The 16,981-nt window shown below is 48.4% G+C and overlaps 2 protein-coding genes across 2 annotated transcripts; one reads left to right on the top strand and one right to left on the bottom strand.

Moving 5' to 3' along the window:
- The first annotated feature begins 568 nt into the window (after nucleotides 1-568).
- On the top strand, nucleotides 569-6,739 carry LOC101780785 (auxin response factor 25). The gene is made up of 14 exons (XM_004963165.3): nucleotides 569-1,519; nucleotides 1,868-1,980; nucleotides 2,345-2,443; nucleotides 2,519-2,575; nucleotides 2,686-2,841; nucleotides 2,950-3,034; nucleotides 3,387-3,477; nucleotides 3,586-3,750; nucleotides 3,830-3,952; nucleotides 4,025-4,100; nucleotides 4,258-4,405; nucleotides 4,494-5,632; nucleotides 5,865-6,055; nucleotides 6,142-6,739. The coding sequence occupies exons 1-14, from the start codon at nucleotides 1,471-1,473 to the stop codon at nucleotides 6,341-6,343; spliced, it is 2,694 nt and encodes an 897-aa protein (XP_004963222.1). The 5' UTR covers nucleotides 569-1,470; the 3' UTR covers nucleotides 6,344-6,739.
- Nucleotides 6,740-7,271: 532 nt separating this feature from the next.
- On the bottom strand, nucleotides 7,272-11,532 carry LOC101781188 (remorin 4.1). The gene is made up of 5 exons (XM_022825009.1): nucleotides 11,362-11,532; nucleotides 10,667-10,835; nucleotides 9,615-10,563; nucleotides 9,361-9,442; nucleotides 7,272-9,199 (listed from the first exon to the last, which is right to left on the bottom strand). Exons 1-5 carry the CDS (start codon nucleotides 11,389-11,391, stop codon nucleotides 8,993-8,995), a joined length of 1,437 nt encoding a protein of 478 aa, XP_022680744.1. The 5' UTR covers nucleotides 11,392-11,532; the 3' UTR covers nucleotides 7,272-8,992.
- Nucleotides 11,533-16,981: the final 5,449 nt, after the last annotated feature.

Raw genomic sequence — 16,981 nt, forward strand, 5'->3', positions numbered from 1 at the left:
ATAGTCTACGTTTAATACTCCTAATTAGTATCTAAACATTCGATGTGACGGATGCTAAAGTTTAGCAAGTGGAAGAAAACAGGCCTTAAATTTCCAATGCCAACCACTCAGTTATTCCATACTCAAGCATATTTAATTATTGCTAAATGACGTATAGAACAAACAATTAGTTTATAAATAAATTTAGTGCCTTGTTTTAAACATCATATATTTAAAAGTTATATGAATATTTCACTTGCCAAAATTTGTTGGCACATATTTTAATATTTACTTGCGGTTGACAGTCACCGCTCGTCACGGCTAAGAGGGAAAAAACCCACCGTACTAAAAGCGAATAAGCATCCACTTGCAACAGCGGATTCTCTCTAAAATAATCCTCGTAGATCCAGTTTTTCTAAGCATAAACCCAGTCAAAACCTTCAAACCCACAGAACAAATTAAATAACCCTTTTCTAAAGAGGATAAAGCGGAAGATATAAATCTACCCTTTTTCCAGATATTTTTTTACTGTTTCCGAGAAGCTCCCCTCTTCCTATTCTTGGCTTCCCCATAAACCGAAAGAAAAAAGCGGAAAGAAAGAAGCACCGCACCCACACCACTCCACTCCCCCCCCTCCCCCTCCCCGTCCTCGATCCAGCCATGGCGGCCTAGGCCCCCTAGGGTTCCCCGTCAGCCCACACCCAGGCGCCTCACGCCGCTCCCTCCGCTCCAGCCCGGTGGTCGCGCCGCCCGATTCGGCCGCCGGTGGCGAATGGGAGGCCGCGCGGTGCTCGGAGACTGGCGTGACCGCGCGCTGCCGGCGAGGCCGGGGGTTCCCTGAGCTCGGCGGCGGGTTCCCGTGCTCTCGGGGGCGCTCGCGGTGGTGGTGCGGCGCTGCCTGAGGCGGGAGTTTGGGGCGCGGGGCTTGGTCCGGAGGGCCCCGCGCGTGCATTGGGGATTTTAGGCGGTGAGCTGCGGTAGTCTCCCGGTGGAGCGAATTCGTGGGGCTGAAGCTCGGGGAGGAGTGGCCTGCGGCTGCTTCGTGATCTGATGAGCTCGGGGCCGGCGGCGTGCCTCGGTTTCTCCGCGTGTTTGCTCCGTCGGCTGTCGGAAACCCAGCTCCTTGGATCAGGCCGTGCTTGTTTCGGCGCTTTCCGTCGGTTCTTTGGGGAAAGGTTGGAGCTTTGAGGCGGTGCTTGGCGGGAGAGCTCAGCTGTGGGTTCCGGGGCGATGAGGTAAGCAATGGCTCGTGCTTGCCGTGACAGTCCGGGGTTCGGGTAGTGGTTTTCTTCAAACGGAGGTGGCTGCTGCTCCGAGGGAAAGTGGGAGGAGACAGCAGCAGCCTGCAGCAGAGGAAGTGATGTTCTGGGCGCAAGGGAAGCAGGTTGGCGTTGTTGTTGGGAGCATGGTGAGGTGCTGAGGAGGACAGTCGGTCGTCCTCCGGTGCGGTGGAGCTAGGTGTTCTTGTTCCGGGTCGTATTGGTGGTGGAGATGAATCTCTCCCCGTCCAAGATGCCGGAGCCCTCGCCGGAAAGTGATGGTATATCCCGGATCACCCTTTTGGTATCGATTCAGTCCAGAATTTCTCAGCTTGCGTTACTGTCTGCATTGTTTAGTGGATTGTGCAGTGTGTCATTGTGCATTGTGGGTTGATGTTTCCATACAAATTAGCAAAATTGTATGTGCATTATTACATTACATTCATTCATCTTCTTTGCTGATTTGCACAAAAGAAAAAGTTCTTGCATTGCTCGGCTTCACATGTTCTAGTATTATTGACATACACTGAACCTCCACTTGTCTGTAGCCAAGTACAAATAGTAGCTTCACATGAACTCTGCTTTCTGGTTGCTTGCTGTTCCGCTCATGTGTGTTTGGCATTTTGCAGGGGAACAAAGGTGTCTGAACTCCGAGCTATGGCATGCATGCGCTGGGCCCCTTGTGTCCTTGCCTATGGTTGGGAGCCGGGTCGTCTACTTTCCTCAGGGCCATAGTGAGCAGGTCGGTCACTTAGTTTGTGCAGCAGTATCTTGGAATAAACTAGGCATGGCCGAGTTTGTTGACTTCAGGTTTTGAAAACAAGGAATAAAAAGCTTAACTTGTGCTGGTGCCTTTCCGGTTCTTCTGGTTGTATACCAATGGATTCTAAACATAACAGCACCAAAGGTTCCACTGAAAAACTAGTTTGCCCAACTATATCCATAAAAATATTATTATTCAAATAATCAACTTTTTTTAAAGATTGATTCCCTTTGAAGTCATTTTTAAGTAAATTTAGTTTTCTACATTAAATCATTTGTAGAGAATCACTTGTGCTTGTGCCTTTGTGCTTAAGAGGTTCTTTCGTACTTTTATTTTCATGCAGGTTGCTGCATCAACTAATAAAGAAGTTGATGCTCAGATCCCGAACTACCCAAATCTACCTCCGCAGTTAATCTGCCAGCTTCATAATGTCACCATGCATGTGAGTTTGAACTTAATGGATCATCATGTAGTGTTTTAAGAAGGATTATGAAATAATTTATTTGTGCTAATGCAGGCTGATGCAGAGACTGAAGAAGTTTATGCCCAGATGACACTGCAACCATTGAGTCCGGTATTTTACCAATGTCCACTTAGCTTTAATTCGTAATCTGAATTCTCATAAAAGGTTCATTCAGAAGGTATTACAATGGCTATTCATTCATCAAGTGATTCCATGGGCAGGAAGAGCAAAAGGAACCTTTTCTTCCGATTGAATTGGGTGCTGGTAGCAAGCAGCCAACTAATTACTTCTGCAAGACATTGACTGCAAGTGATACAAGTACTCATGGTGGATTCTCTGTTCCGCGCCGAGCAGCTGAGAAAGTCTTCCCCCCACTGGTTTGTCTTTTGAAGACTTTAACTAAAAATTTAATTGCTTTAAGCTTGATATAAGAAATGATTTTGTGGTGTTCTTTTGGAAAAACTAATTTATTTGAGCATCTGCAGGATTTTTCACAACAACCTCCAGTGCAGGAGCTGATTGCAAGAGATCTGCATGACAACGAGTGGAAATTTCGCCACATTTTTCGTGGTATGTACTTAAACTATGGTAGATGATGCAGAGATGGTTATGGTTGATTATGAACAAGGGAATGGAACTTTAATTGTCAATAAGAAAGTGTGAATATGTGTACTGTGCAGGAGTAGCTTCCACTAGTTACGTATATCAAGGTTCCATCTTTTTGCCATCAAGACTAGTGTGATTTGGCTTAGGTAGTTAGGTTAGTATAGTTTATCTGGAAAATGTTGTGTTGATAATGTTTCCTTACCTCCTTTAGCTGTCTTGTAAAGTTGTTGGTACTTCAACTTATATTTCGGGATGTCTTGGCAATTCTTTTTGTATCTTAATTGTGAAATGTTTTGGCCCTGCATGTGTTGTGCAGGTCAGCCAAAAAGGCATCTCCTGACGACGGGCTGGAGTGTATTTGTAAGTGCGAAAAGACTAGTAGCAGGGGATTCTATCATATTTATCTGGTATTTTTCTACTCTTATTTTTTAACTGAACCCCATCCTTCTACTTTTTAAAGTCTCAGAGGTTGCACATGTTGCTGATATGGTAAGACCTTTTTGCTTTTTAATCAGGAACGACAATAACCAACTTCTTTTGGGAATTCGTCGTGCAAATCGTCCACAGACTGTTATGCCCTCGTCTGTGCTATCAAGCGATAGCATGCATATTGGTCTTCTTGCAGCAGCAGCTCATGCTGCAGCCACAAACAGTCGTTTCACTATTTTCTATAATCCTCGGTATGAATACTATGATCATACCATATTATACTTGCTTACCTTGCTTCTGCAATTAATTAACATGGTCATCTTTTGTCAGGGCTAGCCCTTCTGAGTTTGTCATTCCACTGGCTAAGTATGTGAAAGCTGTTTACCACACACGTGTGTCTGTTGGAATGCGATTCCGTATGCTTTTTGAGACAGAGGAATCAAGTGTCAGACGGTGAGTTGAAACTGTGTTCACAGCATGAAAAGTTGAAAATAATGCACACCTTATGGTTGCTTCTTTTTTCAGATACATGGGTACGATCACAGGCATAAGTGATCTGGACTCAGAGCGATGGCCAAACTCACACTGGCGTTCTGTGAAGGTGAATTCATTTGAAAACTGTCATTGGAAAGCATTGTATCTTATTTAGTTCAACTTTCTCTGCCAAATCTTCTGTCACATGCTTTATGTATCCCTTTGTGAGAACATTTTTGCATTTTAATGATGGTTTCTTCCCCTTTGGGTGTGTGATAATGTAGGTTGGTTGGGATGAGTCTACAGCTGGTGATAAGCAACCAAGGGTTTCACTCTGGGAGATTGAGCCATTGACAACCTTTCCGATGTACCCTACTGCTTTTCCTTTAAGACTTAAGCGCCCGTGGGCTTCGGGACTGCCCATGTTCAATGGTAGACTGATTGTTGACCAGAACACCAGTATTCATTGCAACAGTTCTTTTCAGTCTTTTCTCTAACTAATTTCTCTTTATATATGCAGGCGGGAGGAGTGATGAGTTTGCTCGTTATTCTTCTCTCATGTGGCTTCGAGATGGAAACAGAGGGGCCCAGTCTTTGAACTTCCAGGGATTTGGAGTGTCACCATGGCTTCAGCCGAGAATAGATTATCCATTGCTGGGTCTGAAGCCAGATACTTACCAGCAGATGGCTGCTGCTGCACTGGAAGAAATTAGAGGTGGGGATCATTTGAAGCAGACATCTTCTCTATTGCCAGTCCAACAGGCTCAAAATTTGAATGGTGGATTAGATCCTCTGTATGGAAATCCTGTTCTACAGCAGATGCAGTTCCAATCTCAGCAGCCACCCCTGCAAGCTGTGCAGCAAGGTTATGGCCAGAACACAGGCAACTCTGGGTTCCTTCAAAGTCAGCTACAGCAGCTGCAGCTGCAAAAGCAGCAGGAGTCAGCACCACAGCAGCAGCAGCAAACACAGCAAGTTCTGCAACAACAATCTCATCAGGATATGCAACAGCACCTCTCATCTAATTGTCATGATATTACCAATGTAGCTTCTAGCATGTCTGAGGCTGGATCTGCTTCTCAATCACAGTCTTCTTTGCTTCCTGTGTCCTCGTTCTACCAGCAGAACATGTTTGAAGGAAACAGCAGCCCAGGTTTGCATCTGCAAAACAGTTTTCAGAACTTTTCGAGCCAAGAAGCCTCAAACCTTCTTAATCTGCCTCGAAGTGGCCAATTAATGGCATCAGAGGGATGGCCTTCAAAAAGGTTGGCTGTGGAACCCCTTGCTAATCTTGAAGCTCAATCTGTGCAGCACAAGCTTGAGAAAGTGAGTCACCAGAGTAATGTGTCTCACATTTCTGGCACATTGGCACCACTATCAGCAAGAGATGGTTCTAGTGCCCAGGCACTTGGTACAAATGTTCAGAGTCACCTGCTTTCTTCATCATTTGCAATCCATGATGGCATGACAACTGTCAGGAGTGGTGGTGTTGGCAGTGGAACTGATGCGATAACCATAGCTTCATTAAGATATAGTGATGTGAATTTGCTACCTGAAAACTCCTTAGCAACTTCCAGTTGTTTGGGTGAATCAGGAACCTTCAATTCTCTTGATGATGTTTGTGGCGTGAACCCATCACAAGGTGGAACCTTTGTGAAGGTATGTATTTCCTACTTGCTGTATATTCCTTTAAACTGATAAGAGAGCTTGTGAAGTTGGTAGCTGCAATAGACTTCACTTTATGGAGTCAAAAGACCATTTTTAGTGGGTTGATGGTAGCCAAGCAGTCAATTACATGTTAAAGTTCTGTACTTTAGAATGCGCATTAGATGCTTGGATTAACAATCACATCCTTTTGATGACTTCTGTTGCCTTTTTATTTCCACCCTAGGTTTACAAATCAGGGTCCCTCGGGAGATCGCTCGATATCACCAGATTCAGCAGCTACTACGAGTTACGTAGCGAGCTCGAGCGATTATTTGGTCTTGAAGGCCAACTGGAGGACCCTGTAAGATCAGGCTGGCAGCTTGTATTCGTCGACCGGGAAAATGATATTCTTCTCGTCGGCGACGACCCGTGGCAGTACGTACATCCAGAACTATGCTCCTCTTCTGTTCTGTCTGAATTTTCACTCAACTAACAATGATCGTCGGATGCACAATTTCCAGGGAGTTTGTGAATAGCGTGTGGTGCATAAAGATCCTCTCGCCACAAGACGTGCAGCAGATGGTCCGTGGCGGGGACGACCTTCTGTCTACACCTGGAGCAACGATGCTACAGAGCAGTGTGGCTTGCGATGACTATTCTGCAGGCCACAGCATGCAGAACCTCACCGGCAGCATTGCACCTGTGGTTCCCCTAGACTACTGAGATGAAGACCGGAATCCAAACCAAACCAGCAATTTGGCATCGCAGGATTGCCATCCGCTAGTCACCGCATTTCCTGTGGTCTTCTCTCTAGTCCCGTTCGCTCGCGAGGAATAACCTAGTCGTTAGTATAGCTAGATATGATCCATTGTATCACTATGGTAATGGACATGTTTTATGATAGCTGGTGTAGCTATGCGATAGCCCTAGCCTAAGCTCTAGATGGCAGGCAAGAATTGCTCTATGGAAGTATGAATGCAGGCACTCACTGTAGAGGTGACCTAGCCCTGTAGCTATATACATATATCATATCTAAAACTGATGGTTCCATGTGGAGCCTAAACCATTCAAACCTGTCGCCTTCCTCAATTTTCCCCCTCAAATTGCGGTAGTTTTATATTGCTGCATGTCAACCAAGTCAAAATTTTGCCCTGTTTATAGCTCAGCAGTCTGTGACCTGTTATTCTGCCTGGATTCATGCCAATTTGCATCATTGCATGGTTTATGGAGAGTGGTGGTCATGTGCTAGGGCTAAAATCATAGTTCCATAGAATCAGGGTGTAGTATAGGAGACAGGTACCCTTTTTATGTGGGGTCATTTAGCTTCTTGTTAGATCCATGTGGTGCCATTAAGAATGTTGGACTCAAACTGTTGAAGGGAGAATCTCTGAAATTTCCCTGCAGCTGAAGCAGAGCAATTTATTGGATGATATTTTACTATTGCTTGGATTGAAAACTTTTGGGTCACGTGGATACCAATTAGAAAAACTAAACATGAAGTAATTATAAAGCAATTACCGTGGCTAATTCGCGAGACAAATCTACGAAGCTTAATTAATTCATGACTAACACATATTTACTATAGCATAATTAGGATTAATAGATTCATCTCGCAAATTAACCTTCATTTATACAATTGGTTTTATAATTAACATATATTTAATACTTCTAAGAATTAGAATATAAACATTCAAGGTGACAGTACACCTTTAGTCATGAACAGGCCCTAACAACATCTACGGCAACAAGCGCCACATTTCTCACAGCTCGCATCATCTCTTCAGCAGGATGACGGGAGCTTAGTACTGAACTTAATTTAGTTGGGTATTGGAGCTCGCCGGAGGGCGGCGGAGAGTCCGGCGAAGCAGCGCGGCGGCCGGCGGGACGACGACAGGGCGGCGAAGCGCTCGGTCCCATTCAACTGCTCCATGGTATTGGGCCTCCCTTGCTTAATCTCAACCGTCGGTTGAGGATTGAACGGCTCACAGCTACCTGAAATACCGTCCACCCCCTGGCCGCGGCGAGCGGAGACCAAGTGGCCAACGCCTCCCGCCGGCAGCTGCGACGTGGCGAGGGAAGCCATGGAGAGGAGCAGAGAGCCTTCTCGTCCCTACCAGCAGCGGCGTCAGCGGCAGGCACCTCGCAGAGGTAGTGGATGGTGCCGGTGGTGACCGGTGAGGTCGGAGGAGCAGAGCGAACGGTGGGCGTCGCCGCGTCGGGTGTCGCTCGGGAGGAGGGGCCGACCCCGCCACGCTTGGTGCGCTGCGTTCACGCGGCGAGCGAGGTAGGAGGCGGTGCAGATCATGGCGCCGGAGGGCGGCGGCGAGGCTGGCGAAGCAGAGCGGCGGGACGACGAGAGGGCGGTGGAGCGCCCGGTGCTTTCAACGGCCCGTTTGTTAAATCACAACCGTCGGCTGATAATCAAACGGCTGGCAGGTACTTGGGGGTGGCCGGTAAATGGAATACCGTCCACCCCCGTGGTGGCGGCGAGGGCCGAGGGGAGGCCAACGCCGCCCGCCGGCCAGCCACGAGGCGGCGAGGGAAGCCATGGGAAGGAGCCGAGAGCCTCCCCACCCCTATCAGCAGCGGCGCCGCGCGACAGACGCCTCACAATCCCGGAGCAGCGTCAGCCTGTGTGCAAGCCAGGTAGGAGGAGGTGCAGCGCACGGCGTCAGCCTGTGTGCACGCCGGCCTGTGCAGGGGAAGCCATGAGCCCACCGCCATCGCAAGTCCAAGTCCAAATCCTTGTGGAAGCCTTGATGGTAGCTTTTCCAGGAATTACAAGTTGGGCATCAGATCAGGTTGACAGTAAGCACTAAGCAGAGTTTCGGATAGAACAGTTATTGTTGGCCTGGTCTCAGAGATTGCTGCAAATTGAGTGACAAGCGTAGCAACTGAACAATTCCTGAAACCTGCCTGCTCAGAGATTCAGAGTTCAGACAACGCAAGAGCAGAGTTTATGAAGAAGCGAACAAGATGCGAGAGGGATGTTGATTCAGAATTTACTCTAAATTCTCTTGGCATCCTTGTGTACAACAAACTGGGCGAGGGGTTTCTCTTTGCTTCTGTAATGCTGAGCAGTCAAAACAAGAGACTGTCTTAACACATCAGGTCTAGATGAGCTAGCTGCAGCACCAAGTTCAGCAAGAGCATGTCACAACTCACAACTCACAGGGCAGTTGGCAATGGCATCCACACCACAACAAATAGCTCAATTGTGCAGAAGCACACAGCATGTGACAGATTTGACGATGGTTTCATGTACAAAGCTGATGCCATGATGCTGTCCCGTCCCCAAGCATTCATCTGACAGAGAGTTCGGGACCTTCAGGGTTCAGTTATCTGCACCAACGGGAGGAAGCCCGGCGCCGATCACAGGAACCATGCGCAGCACCGCCGGAGCCGGCACGGCTCACGGCCGGTCTTGCGGATGCGCTCCACCTCCCGCGCCAGCCGGGCCGCCTGCCGGCTCCGGCGAGCCTCCACCCTCGCCTGCTTGCCCTCCGCCTTGTGGCTCAGGGCGGACAGCCTCTTGGCCAGGTCCTGCTTCGCCCGGGCTTTCATCTGCTCAGCCTGCGCCTGAAACACAAGGTGGTTGCGCAATTCAGTCTGTCAGGGCCATCGATGTTACACTGAACAATGCAGCACTTTTCTTTTGTGATCACTTGTTGGTGAATAATGCAACAATATCGGTCATTTAGACAATGAAAAAGTTCAGAAACCGAAACACTGAAACTGACCTCAGCCTGCCTCAATTTGGCTTCAAATTTGGATTTCTGGCAACTCTCCCATTCCTGTATCTCCCCCTCCTTCCTCTTGTATCTGCAGCATCAGACACGATAGACGATTCAGAAGTCAATTATAGAAGCAGAACAGTTCACGAACTATTCCCAATTTACGAACATCGACTTATTTTCGGAAAAACATCGATTTAAGCGTTTTCGATGAAATTCCCAATTCCCAATTTTTTTTTCAAAAAACAAAAATGGCACACCTTGAGGCGAGTTTACACTTCTTGGACTCTTCCCAGGCGTTGGCGCGCGCTTCGAACTCCTTCCTCTTGATATCCTCGTCGATGTCTACGGTGCTCTCCTCCGGCGACGCGGCGGCATGGGCGGCGAGAAGGCCTTCCTCTTTGCTGGCCCAGGACGCGATGTTCATCTTGCCCAGCTGCAGCCCGAGCGCGGCGATCTCCCGCCGCGTCCTGAGCCGGAGCTCCCGCTCCGACGCGGAGGAGGACGCCGACGCGCTGCCGCCACCCCTCGGGCTGGACGGCACCGAGCAGAGCGGGCTGAGCGACGGCGTGGCGGCGCCGGCGGGGGTGCCGCTCCGCGACTGCTCCTGGCTCGCTATCGGCGTCATCTCCGTCCCGACGTCCCGCATCGACACCGACACCGACGCCGCCGCGCCCGCCGACGAGAAACGGAGCCTCTTGTGGGGCGGCTTGCTCGCCGGCCCGCTCACCGACGACGGCGACGAGGACTTGGACGACAGCTCGGTCATCGCGCTGACGGCGCCACCGCCGCCGCCGCCGCGGGAGCTCTGGCTGTCGCAACAAGCGCCGGCGCCAGCCTTCGACGCCGCGGACTCCGGCGCGACGCGGCCGCCGCCGGTGGTGCCGTGCGGCGACGCGGCGGCGGCAGGCTTCTTGGAGAAGATGGGGTTGGAGTGCACGACGTGCCGCCCCGCGATCCACTTCTCCGCGTCGTTCCACTTGGACGGCACCTGCCGGAAGAACGGCCCGGACACGGCCACCGCGGGCGGCGGTGGCGGCTGTAGGGCCGCCCTCTCCTCCTTGTAGAACTCGAAGTTGCCGCCGGCGCCGCCGTTCTCGATCCCGCTGTCGCAGCCGCTGCCACTCCCGCCGCCGCCGCTGCGCGCTGCCCTGCCGTGGCTGGCGTTGGAGCGCGACCGGGACGAATCCGACCGGTCCTTTGGGTACTCTGCAGGCGATCCAGTAGCTCATGTAAATCAGAAATTCAGAATGAATTGCACAACGCTGATGATTGCAAAGATGAATATTTTTTAACCATAAGAGAAACGCACCTTCGTCGAGCTCTTGAGGCAGGAGGCTGTTCTTGGGGTGGTCTGCCTCGTCGTCGTGTTCGAGCCTCGACGGCGACGCCCGCGGCGACTTGCGAGTGGCCTCGTCCTTGTTGCCGCCATGGGAGCCCAGCAGCTTCATCCTGAGCTTGGTTGGAGATACGACACCCATCTGCATCCAGGATCGATCGCACAAGACCAAGGATTTTAACACCAGGAGGGATGGGTAAAAATTTTGGTTTCCAAGGAATAATCACGCCACTAGAACACAGCACTACCAATTCTTTACGTGGTCAAACGCGCAGTTACCGAGGCATTGGAAGCGATTTGATCAGAGAGAATCAAGGAAAGCTGTAAAACGTAGTAGTATTCAATTGCTACTAATAAGTACTAAATGTCATTTTAAATAGCTGCTAAATTTGCGGCTTGCTGCTGCAAATAACACTATCAGCTGGATTATACTGCTACAGTGCAGCAAGAGCTGTTTGACCCAACCTCAACCACAACAAAAATGATCACTGCAAGTTTCAAGTGAACCACTGAAGGAATTTAACTGAAGAAAGAACGGATAAGTTTGAAGCACAAGTATCACCGCCATACTATCAAATCACCTAGTAATCTTACAGTGTGCAAGCAGAGCCAGGCGAAATGATGAGACCATGGAACCAATGGTGACCTGCTGATGGTTCGTGCGTTACCTGGACTTTGTGTATCCTCTCATACCCCATTGCCACCCGGTCAGCAGTTAGCGCGCCTCTCCGACTCTCCTCGTCTTCTCCCAGTGAGAGCTCTGAGCTCCAGCAGCGAAATGGAGGTGGTGGAGGAGGAGGAGCGCCAGCGAGAGGTTGCGGGCGAGGTCCTTGCTCAAGGGAAGGGAAGCTCCCCAAATGGAGAGTGACTGGGCGTGGAAGAGAGTTTTATATTCAGAGGAGGGAGGGAAACGGAGAGAGACACACAGAGCACGAGCACGTCGCCATCGGAGACGACGCCGGGGCTCGCCGGGCGTGCGGGATCGAGTGCGGGGCCACCACGGGGCCCGCTCCTCGGTGTGCCTCCGTTCCCCTTTGCTCGGGCCGTGTGGCGGGAGAAGGAGTACACGACTGCACGAGCGTTTCGATGGGTTATTACGAAGATTCAGTCGAAATTCGACAGAGATCATGAGTCCAAACCGTCAAAATTCGACCGAGATCATGGGCTTATAAGCCGGCTGAAAAGCTGAAACGGCTGATTTGTTGTGAGAGAAAAACACTGTTTGGTGGCTGATAAGCCGGCTGAATAAGCTGAAGCGAACAGGCCGCATGAGTCCAAATCCTACGTTTAATTTTTGCTATGCTTGTTCATCCTGTTCCTTGTTCGATGCGCACCCATTGCATCGTCGTTCCCGAGGAGCGTGACAGATTCAGGCTCACCTCCACACGGAACCAACCCATCCACGTTCGTTCAAAACAAAATCAAGGCCATGTTTAGTTACTCCCAACTTCCAACTTTGACACTATGCAAAAAGAAGATTCCCCATCACATCAAACTTGCGGTACATGCATGGAGTACTAAATGTAGATGAAATTAAAAACTAATTGCACAGTTTTGTTGTACTTTGCGAGACGAATCTTTTAAGCCTAATTAGTCAATATTTGGACAATAATTCACAAATACAAACGAAACGCTACAGTGTGCTACAGTGCTGTAACAGTAATTTGGCACCTCCCAAATTCCCCAACTAAACACGGCCCAATTCAAACCGGCAAATTCCTGCGGCTTCTTTACGGCCTGTCCCTCCTCGGATTTCAAGCTCTTCACACTGCCCCGCTGCCAGTTCCACAGTAGCCTACTCCTACTATTACTATCAGGCTATCGCCATGGATGTTACGTGCGGTCAAGGCCCTGCCTCACTGCCTCCTCCTGTACTTCACACGTTGCGTTGCATAGAAACCTTTTTCTTTTCTGTTCTTTCCTTTTCTTTTTACTGCTCCATCTGCCGCCATGGATTCGACAGGTCCAGTACGTGCTAGTTCACCGTACCACTATTCCAAACAGTCCATGATATTTCGGTGATATGATGTGCAGAGTCCTGTGATCGCAAGTCACGGCAACAGTTTCTTCAGTCAATGAATATTGCTCCCCGTCGATCTCCATTCAAAAGAATTCACCTCATGACTGCTGCTTGCACGACATCTTGACTTTTGAGTTCGAAGGACACAGGTAGAGTGGTAGATAAAGCAAGATTGCTAAATTCACTACAGGGGCGTTTGGATGTCAGGGGCTAAACTTTAGCCCTGTCACATCACACGTTCAGATGCTAATTAGGAGGACTAAATATGAGCTAATTAAAAAACCAATAGCAGAACCCATAGGCTAAATCGCGAGACGAATCTATTAAGCCTAATTAATCCATCATTAGCGAATGGTTACTGTAGCACCACATTGTCAAATCATGGACTAATTAGGCTTAATAGATTCGTCTCGCGATTTAGCCTAGGGGTTGTGCAATTAGTTTTGTAATTAGACTATGTTTAATACTCCTAATTAGTGTCCAAACATCCGATGTGACAGGGGCTAAAATTTAGCCCCTCCCTGCCAAACACCCCCGTATACAAGTTGCAAGAACAACACCTGATTTTTTTTAAAAAAAAACATGTTTCAAACTCTCAATCTTTCCCTCCTACCCACCCTACCCTATCCAGCACCACACCCCATGCACGCTTGCACGCATTGCATGCAGGCCCAAGAAAAAGCCACGAGGAAAGGGAAGGGAGAGAAGGCTCCAAAGCCCAAACCCCAACAACAGGAGACGAGAGCAAGAACCCTAAAAAACAATGGAGCCACAACACAAATCCAGCTTTGTTAATTCGTTTTGCTCCTCCTCAGAGGACACAACAAACACAATGCAAGGCCACACCTCTCCTTGGATTTGCCAAAGTTATCAGCTCAGCTCATGTCCTCACCACACACCCCTGCCTGCATCTGTCCACCAAACCCATTTTCTGTCTCCTGGACATTTTTTTTCTACTGTGGATTGTAGTATGTAGGCCTCACACACACAGAGGCCCCTGTGCATGGTGTCTTGTCCTGACGTTTCTAGTTAGCCTCACCAATGTGTAGTTTAGCATCACAGTTGTTTAGTTTAGGTTTTTGAGGTCACATTGCCCTATGCTTGATGTCATCCTTATGCAGATGCCCCTGTAATCTAACACTGATCGTCTGCTTTTGCAATCCAACTCCAAGGATGACAAGATTCCACCAGCAAGCTCTGCTTTCAACTTGGAGTTGTTGATTTGCCAAGGGAATTCCAATTTGTCCCTGTCTCATCTCTCACGCGTTGCTAAATTTTGGCGCCAACTGCACATTTCAAATGGCAGGACCCCACTAGGGCGTGCAAGTGCTTCTTCTCCTATGCCACTAGCTAGAAGCATAGAAAGACCATTTTCTACAGGGTGTAGATCTTAGGATGCTATTGCAACGCTTTTAAGGATGCTATGTATGATCATTCCAAAGCTGCCATGCCCTAATATATGAGGTGTGTCCTTTGATGCTAATGTTAGATTGACAGTAATAACAAATGTTTGGATGTGATCATGACTTTTGGTGCAGCAGCAGTGCAGGGTAGCTACTACTAGCTAGGGTTCTTTCTTCGGCTTGCTTGCAATCCAAGAGAAAGGCCTGCAAAAGGTGTACCAGCACCTCTCATTGTGGCACACCACACATGTTGGAAACCCCACTCAATCTAGCTGCAATGTTGCAGGGTTGCATTGCGGCAACAAATGTGATGTGAGGTGGCTGGTGGCGGCAGCAGAGGCAGCAGCAGCAATACTGCAATAGGACCAGGATTCAAGGCTGATAGTTTTTTGCCCTTTTTGAATGTTGAATGGAGTGGATTGGATTCTTGCAGTGGCTGAAGAAGACACAAGAAAGTTTGTGTCCAAGGACTCCATATGCAAAGCATGAAGGCAGGCAAAGAACAAGAGCCGTGAATGTTTAGCAGTAGTAGTGGACAAGTGGTAAGTGGTAGCATGAGGAGCAGTAGAAAGTTGCTGGTAGCTTTTTTTCTATCAGTGTTGGAGGTTTGGAACTGACGATAAAAACTTTGGTTACTGCTCGCTGTGCTGATTCAGACGTCAGAACTAGTTCCAGGTAAACAGACGTCGACGGCAACCATCAGTCACTGACTCATTGTATAGAGAGGGAAAAAAAACTTTTTTTAGCTGCCAGAACTAAAGAACAAACCCACTGACGATAGGAAGACATGTCACGGGCCAAGATCTTGTGACCTGAAAACGTGACGCCGGCCAGGCCAGGCTCTTTCCGGTCAATGCTCTGCATCATCATCATCATCAGCTCTGCGTTGATGCGCTTCACGAAGAGGCATATGCTGACATGCTCCATCCATGTTTCTTTCATGTGCCTGCAACACCGAGAAGAGAAGAAACTCCATCCATCCATGGCGACCTGTGAATCGCAGAAGGAAGAAAGGGAGAGCGAAGAGCAAGCCAGAAGAGAAAAGGCCACCCAATCCAAGGACGAACACGAGGCTGGCATGGCTACAGTGGATGCAGCAAGTCAAGACATATGGATCTCTCGGAAGTGACGCGTCCTTGTCCTCTGCATCGGCGGCGTAGTAGGTTAGGCTTTGCTAGCCGTAGTAGGTTGCTGCAGCGGCACACCTCCTCCTGACTAGTAGCTCTGGCCTGGCAGCATCTTGACCACCATAGTTGAAGAGGGTGTGCTGCAGTAGAATCGATCAGCAACAGGCTTCGACTTTTGACTGCGACTTTTTGAATGTGGATGGACTGGATCAGCAAAGAGGGCCTCTGGGGTCTTGTTTAGTTCCTAATTTAGGAGTGGCAAAATTGGCATTTTGCCATAAATGCGCAACTGTAGCGTTTCGTTTGTATTTGTGAATTATTGTCCAAATATTGACTAATTAGGCTCAAAAGATTCGTCTCGCAAAGTACAACAAAACTGTGCAATTAGTTTTTAATTTCGTCTACATTTAGTACTCCATGCATGTATCGCAAGTTTGATGTGACGGGGAATCTTCTTTTTGCATAGTGTCAAAGTTGGGAGTTTGGATGAAACTAAACACGGCCTGGGTCTCCTCCGTTAAAACCGATGATGATCCATCTTCATCATCACCATTCATGAATCATTCTTTTTCAAAAAAAAGAAAACATTCACGAATCATGACAGAGTAGCTCCAAGGTTTTGCTGTGGTGAGCAATGGATACTCTTGTGTGGAATGGGCCACAATTTGAATTCCATTTGATGCAGAAAGAAACCACATTCTGTACTAATAATAGCAGCATTACCCAGATTACCAACCGAAAGGCATCAAATATGCATGTAGCTGCAACAAATATTATGTCGCATCAGCAGTAGCAAAATTCCCATGCCTCAGACTTAGCTGGACGTTGGTCACAGCAAAACCTGCACGCTGCAGCAATCAAATGCCCTCAGCAAAGAGTAGTGAAATTACGTCCTTCTGTAGCAAGTTTGAGCAACAAGGAATAATCTTAGTCCTTTATCTGACTTGCAATCAATGTATAAAATAGTGGGCTATGGCATTTAGCGTAGAGCTGTGCTCAACCGTTATAGCCCGCTAATTAGTACAACGTTATTGTAGCGGCAGCTAGCATCAACCGCTATAGCCTCGCTATAGCCCGCTATTTCTTACGTAATGGAATTAAGGAGGACTTTGAGAGAGGGAGCTCTTATCCACGTTTTGGTTTGTGGGTTTGGGAGTGAACATTATAATTTAAGCCATCTTTCACTTAAAACTACACTTCACATTAATTCAATTACCAACAATATAAACCTGATAAGAGAGATTCATGAGAGTTAGTCCCTAAACTTCCCATGAATAGCACAAAACAAAAGACTTTTAAGTCGTACTCCAAACTCATATTCCATCTAACCAAATACCCTCAACCAAACGCACCATGTACGTCAAATTGTCCATCGATCTTCTCCTGCATGAACAATATCGCAACACAAGCAAAGCTAAATTTCAGACATCAATTAAGTTTACTAACATGCGATATAATTTGTTGAACGACGATGCTGTTTCAAGTAAATCTGACCGTGGAGAGTAGTCGCTTTGCCATGCCAGCTAGCTAGGGCATGCCTTCAAGAGCTGAGGCCATGGCAGCGTGTAGGTGAAAGTCCAGTTCGTCCGACGATAAGCCTCCTTGGGCGCCACCTGCAGCTTCTTCGTGTCCATGTCGATGGAGAAGAGCAACTTCCTCTCGTCACGGTCCCCTGCCGACAAGACGGCGGTTCCAGTGCCGACGGCGATAACGTACTCCTCGGTCCACTCCAGTCTCT

The sequence above is a fragment of the Setaria italica genome, chromosome III (genome assembly GCF_000263155.2).
Source record: "Setaria italica strain Yugu1 chromosome III, Setaria_italica_v2.0, whole genome shotgun sequence".
Lineage (NCBI taxonomy): Eukaryota > Viridiplantae > Streptophyta > Magnoliopsida > Poales > Poaceae > Setaria > Setaria italica.

What these genes read in the sequence shown, in the direction of transcription:
- LOC101780785 (XM_004963165.3), top strand. Translation starts at nt 1,471, where the DNA reads ATGAATCTCTCCCCGTCCAAGATGCCGGAGCCCTCGCCGGAAAGTGAT. An exon ending in CACTGCAACCATTGAGTCCG is followed by an intron (nt 2,576 to 2,685) that starts GTATTTTACCAA and finishes TTCCATGGGCAG; the next exon opens with GAAGAGCAAAAGGAACCTTT. An exon ending in CACACTGGCGTTCTGTGAAG is followed by an intron (nt 4,101 to 4,257) that starts GTGAATTCATTT and finishes GTGATAATGTAG; the next exon opens with GTTGGTTGGGATGAGTCTAC.
- LOC101781188 (XM_022825009.1), bottom strand. Translation starts at nt 11,391, where the DNA reads ATGGGGTATGAGAGGATACACAAAGTCCAG. An exon ending in GCCTCAAGAGCTCGACGAAG is followed by an intron (nt 10,564 to 10,666) that starts GTGCGTTTCTCT and finishes GATCGCCTGCAG; the next exon opens with AGTACCCAAAGGACCGGTCG. An exon ending in CCAAATTGAGGCAGGCTGAG is followed by an intron (nt 9,200 to 9,360) that starts GTCAGTTTCAGT and finishes CTTGTGTTTCAG; the next exon opens with GCGCAGGCTGAGCAGATGAA.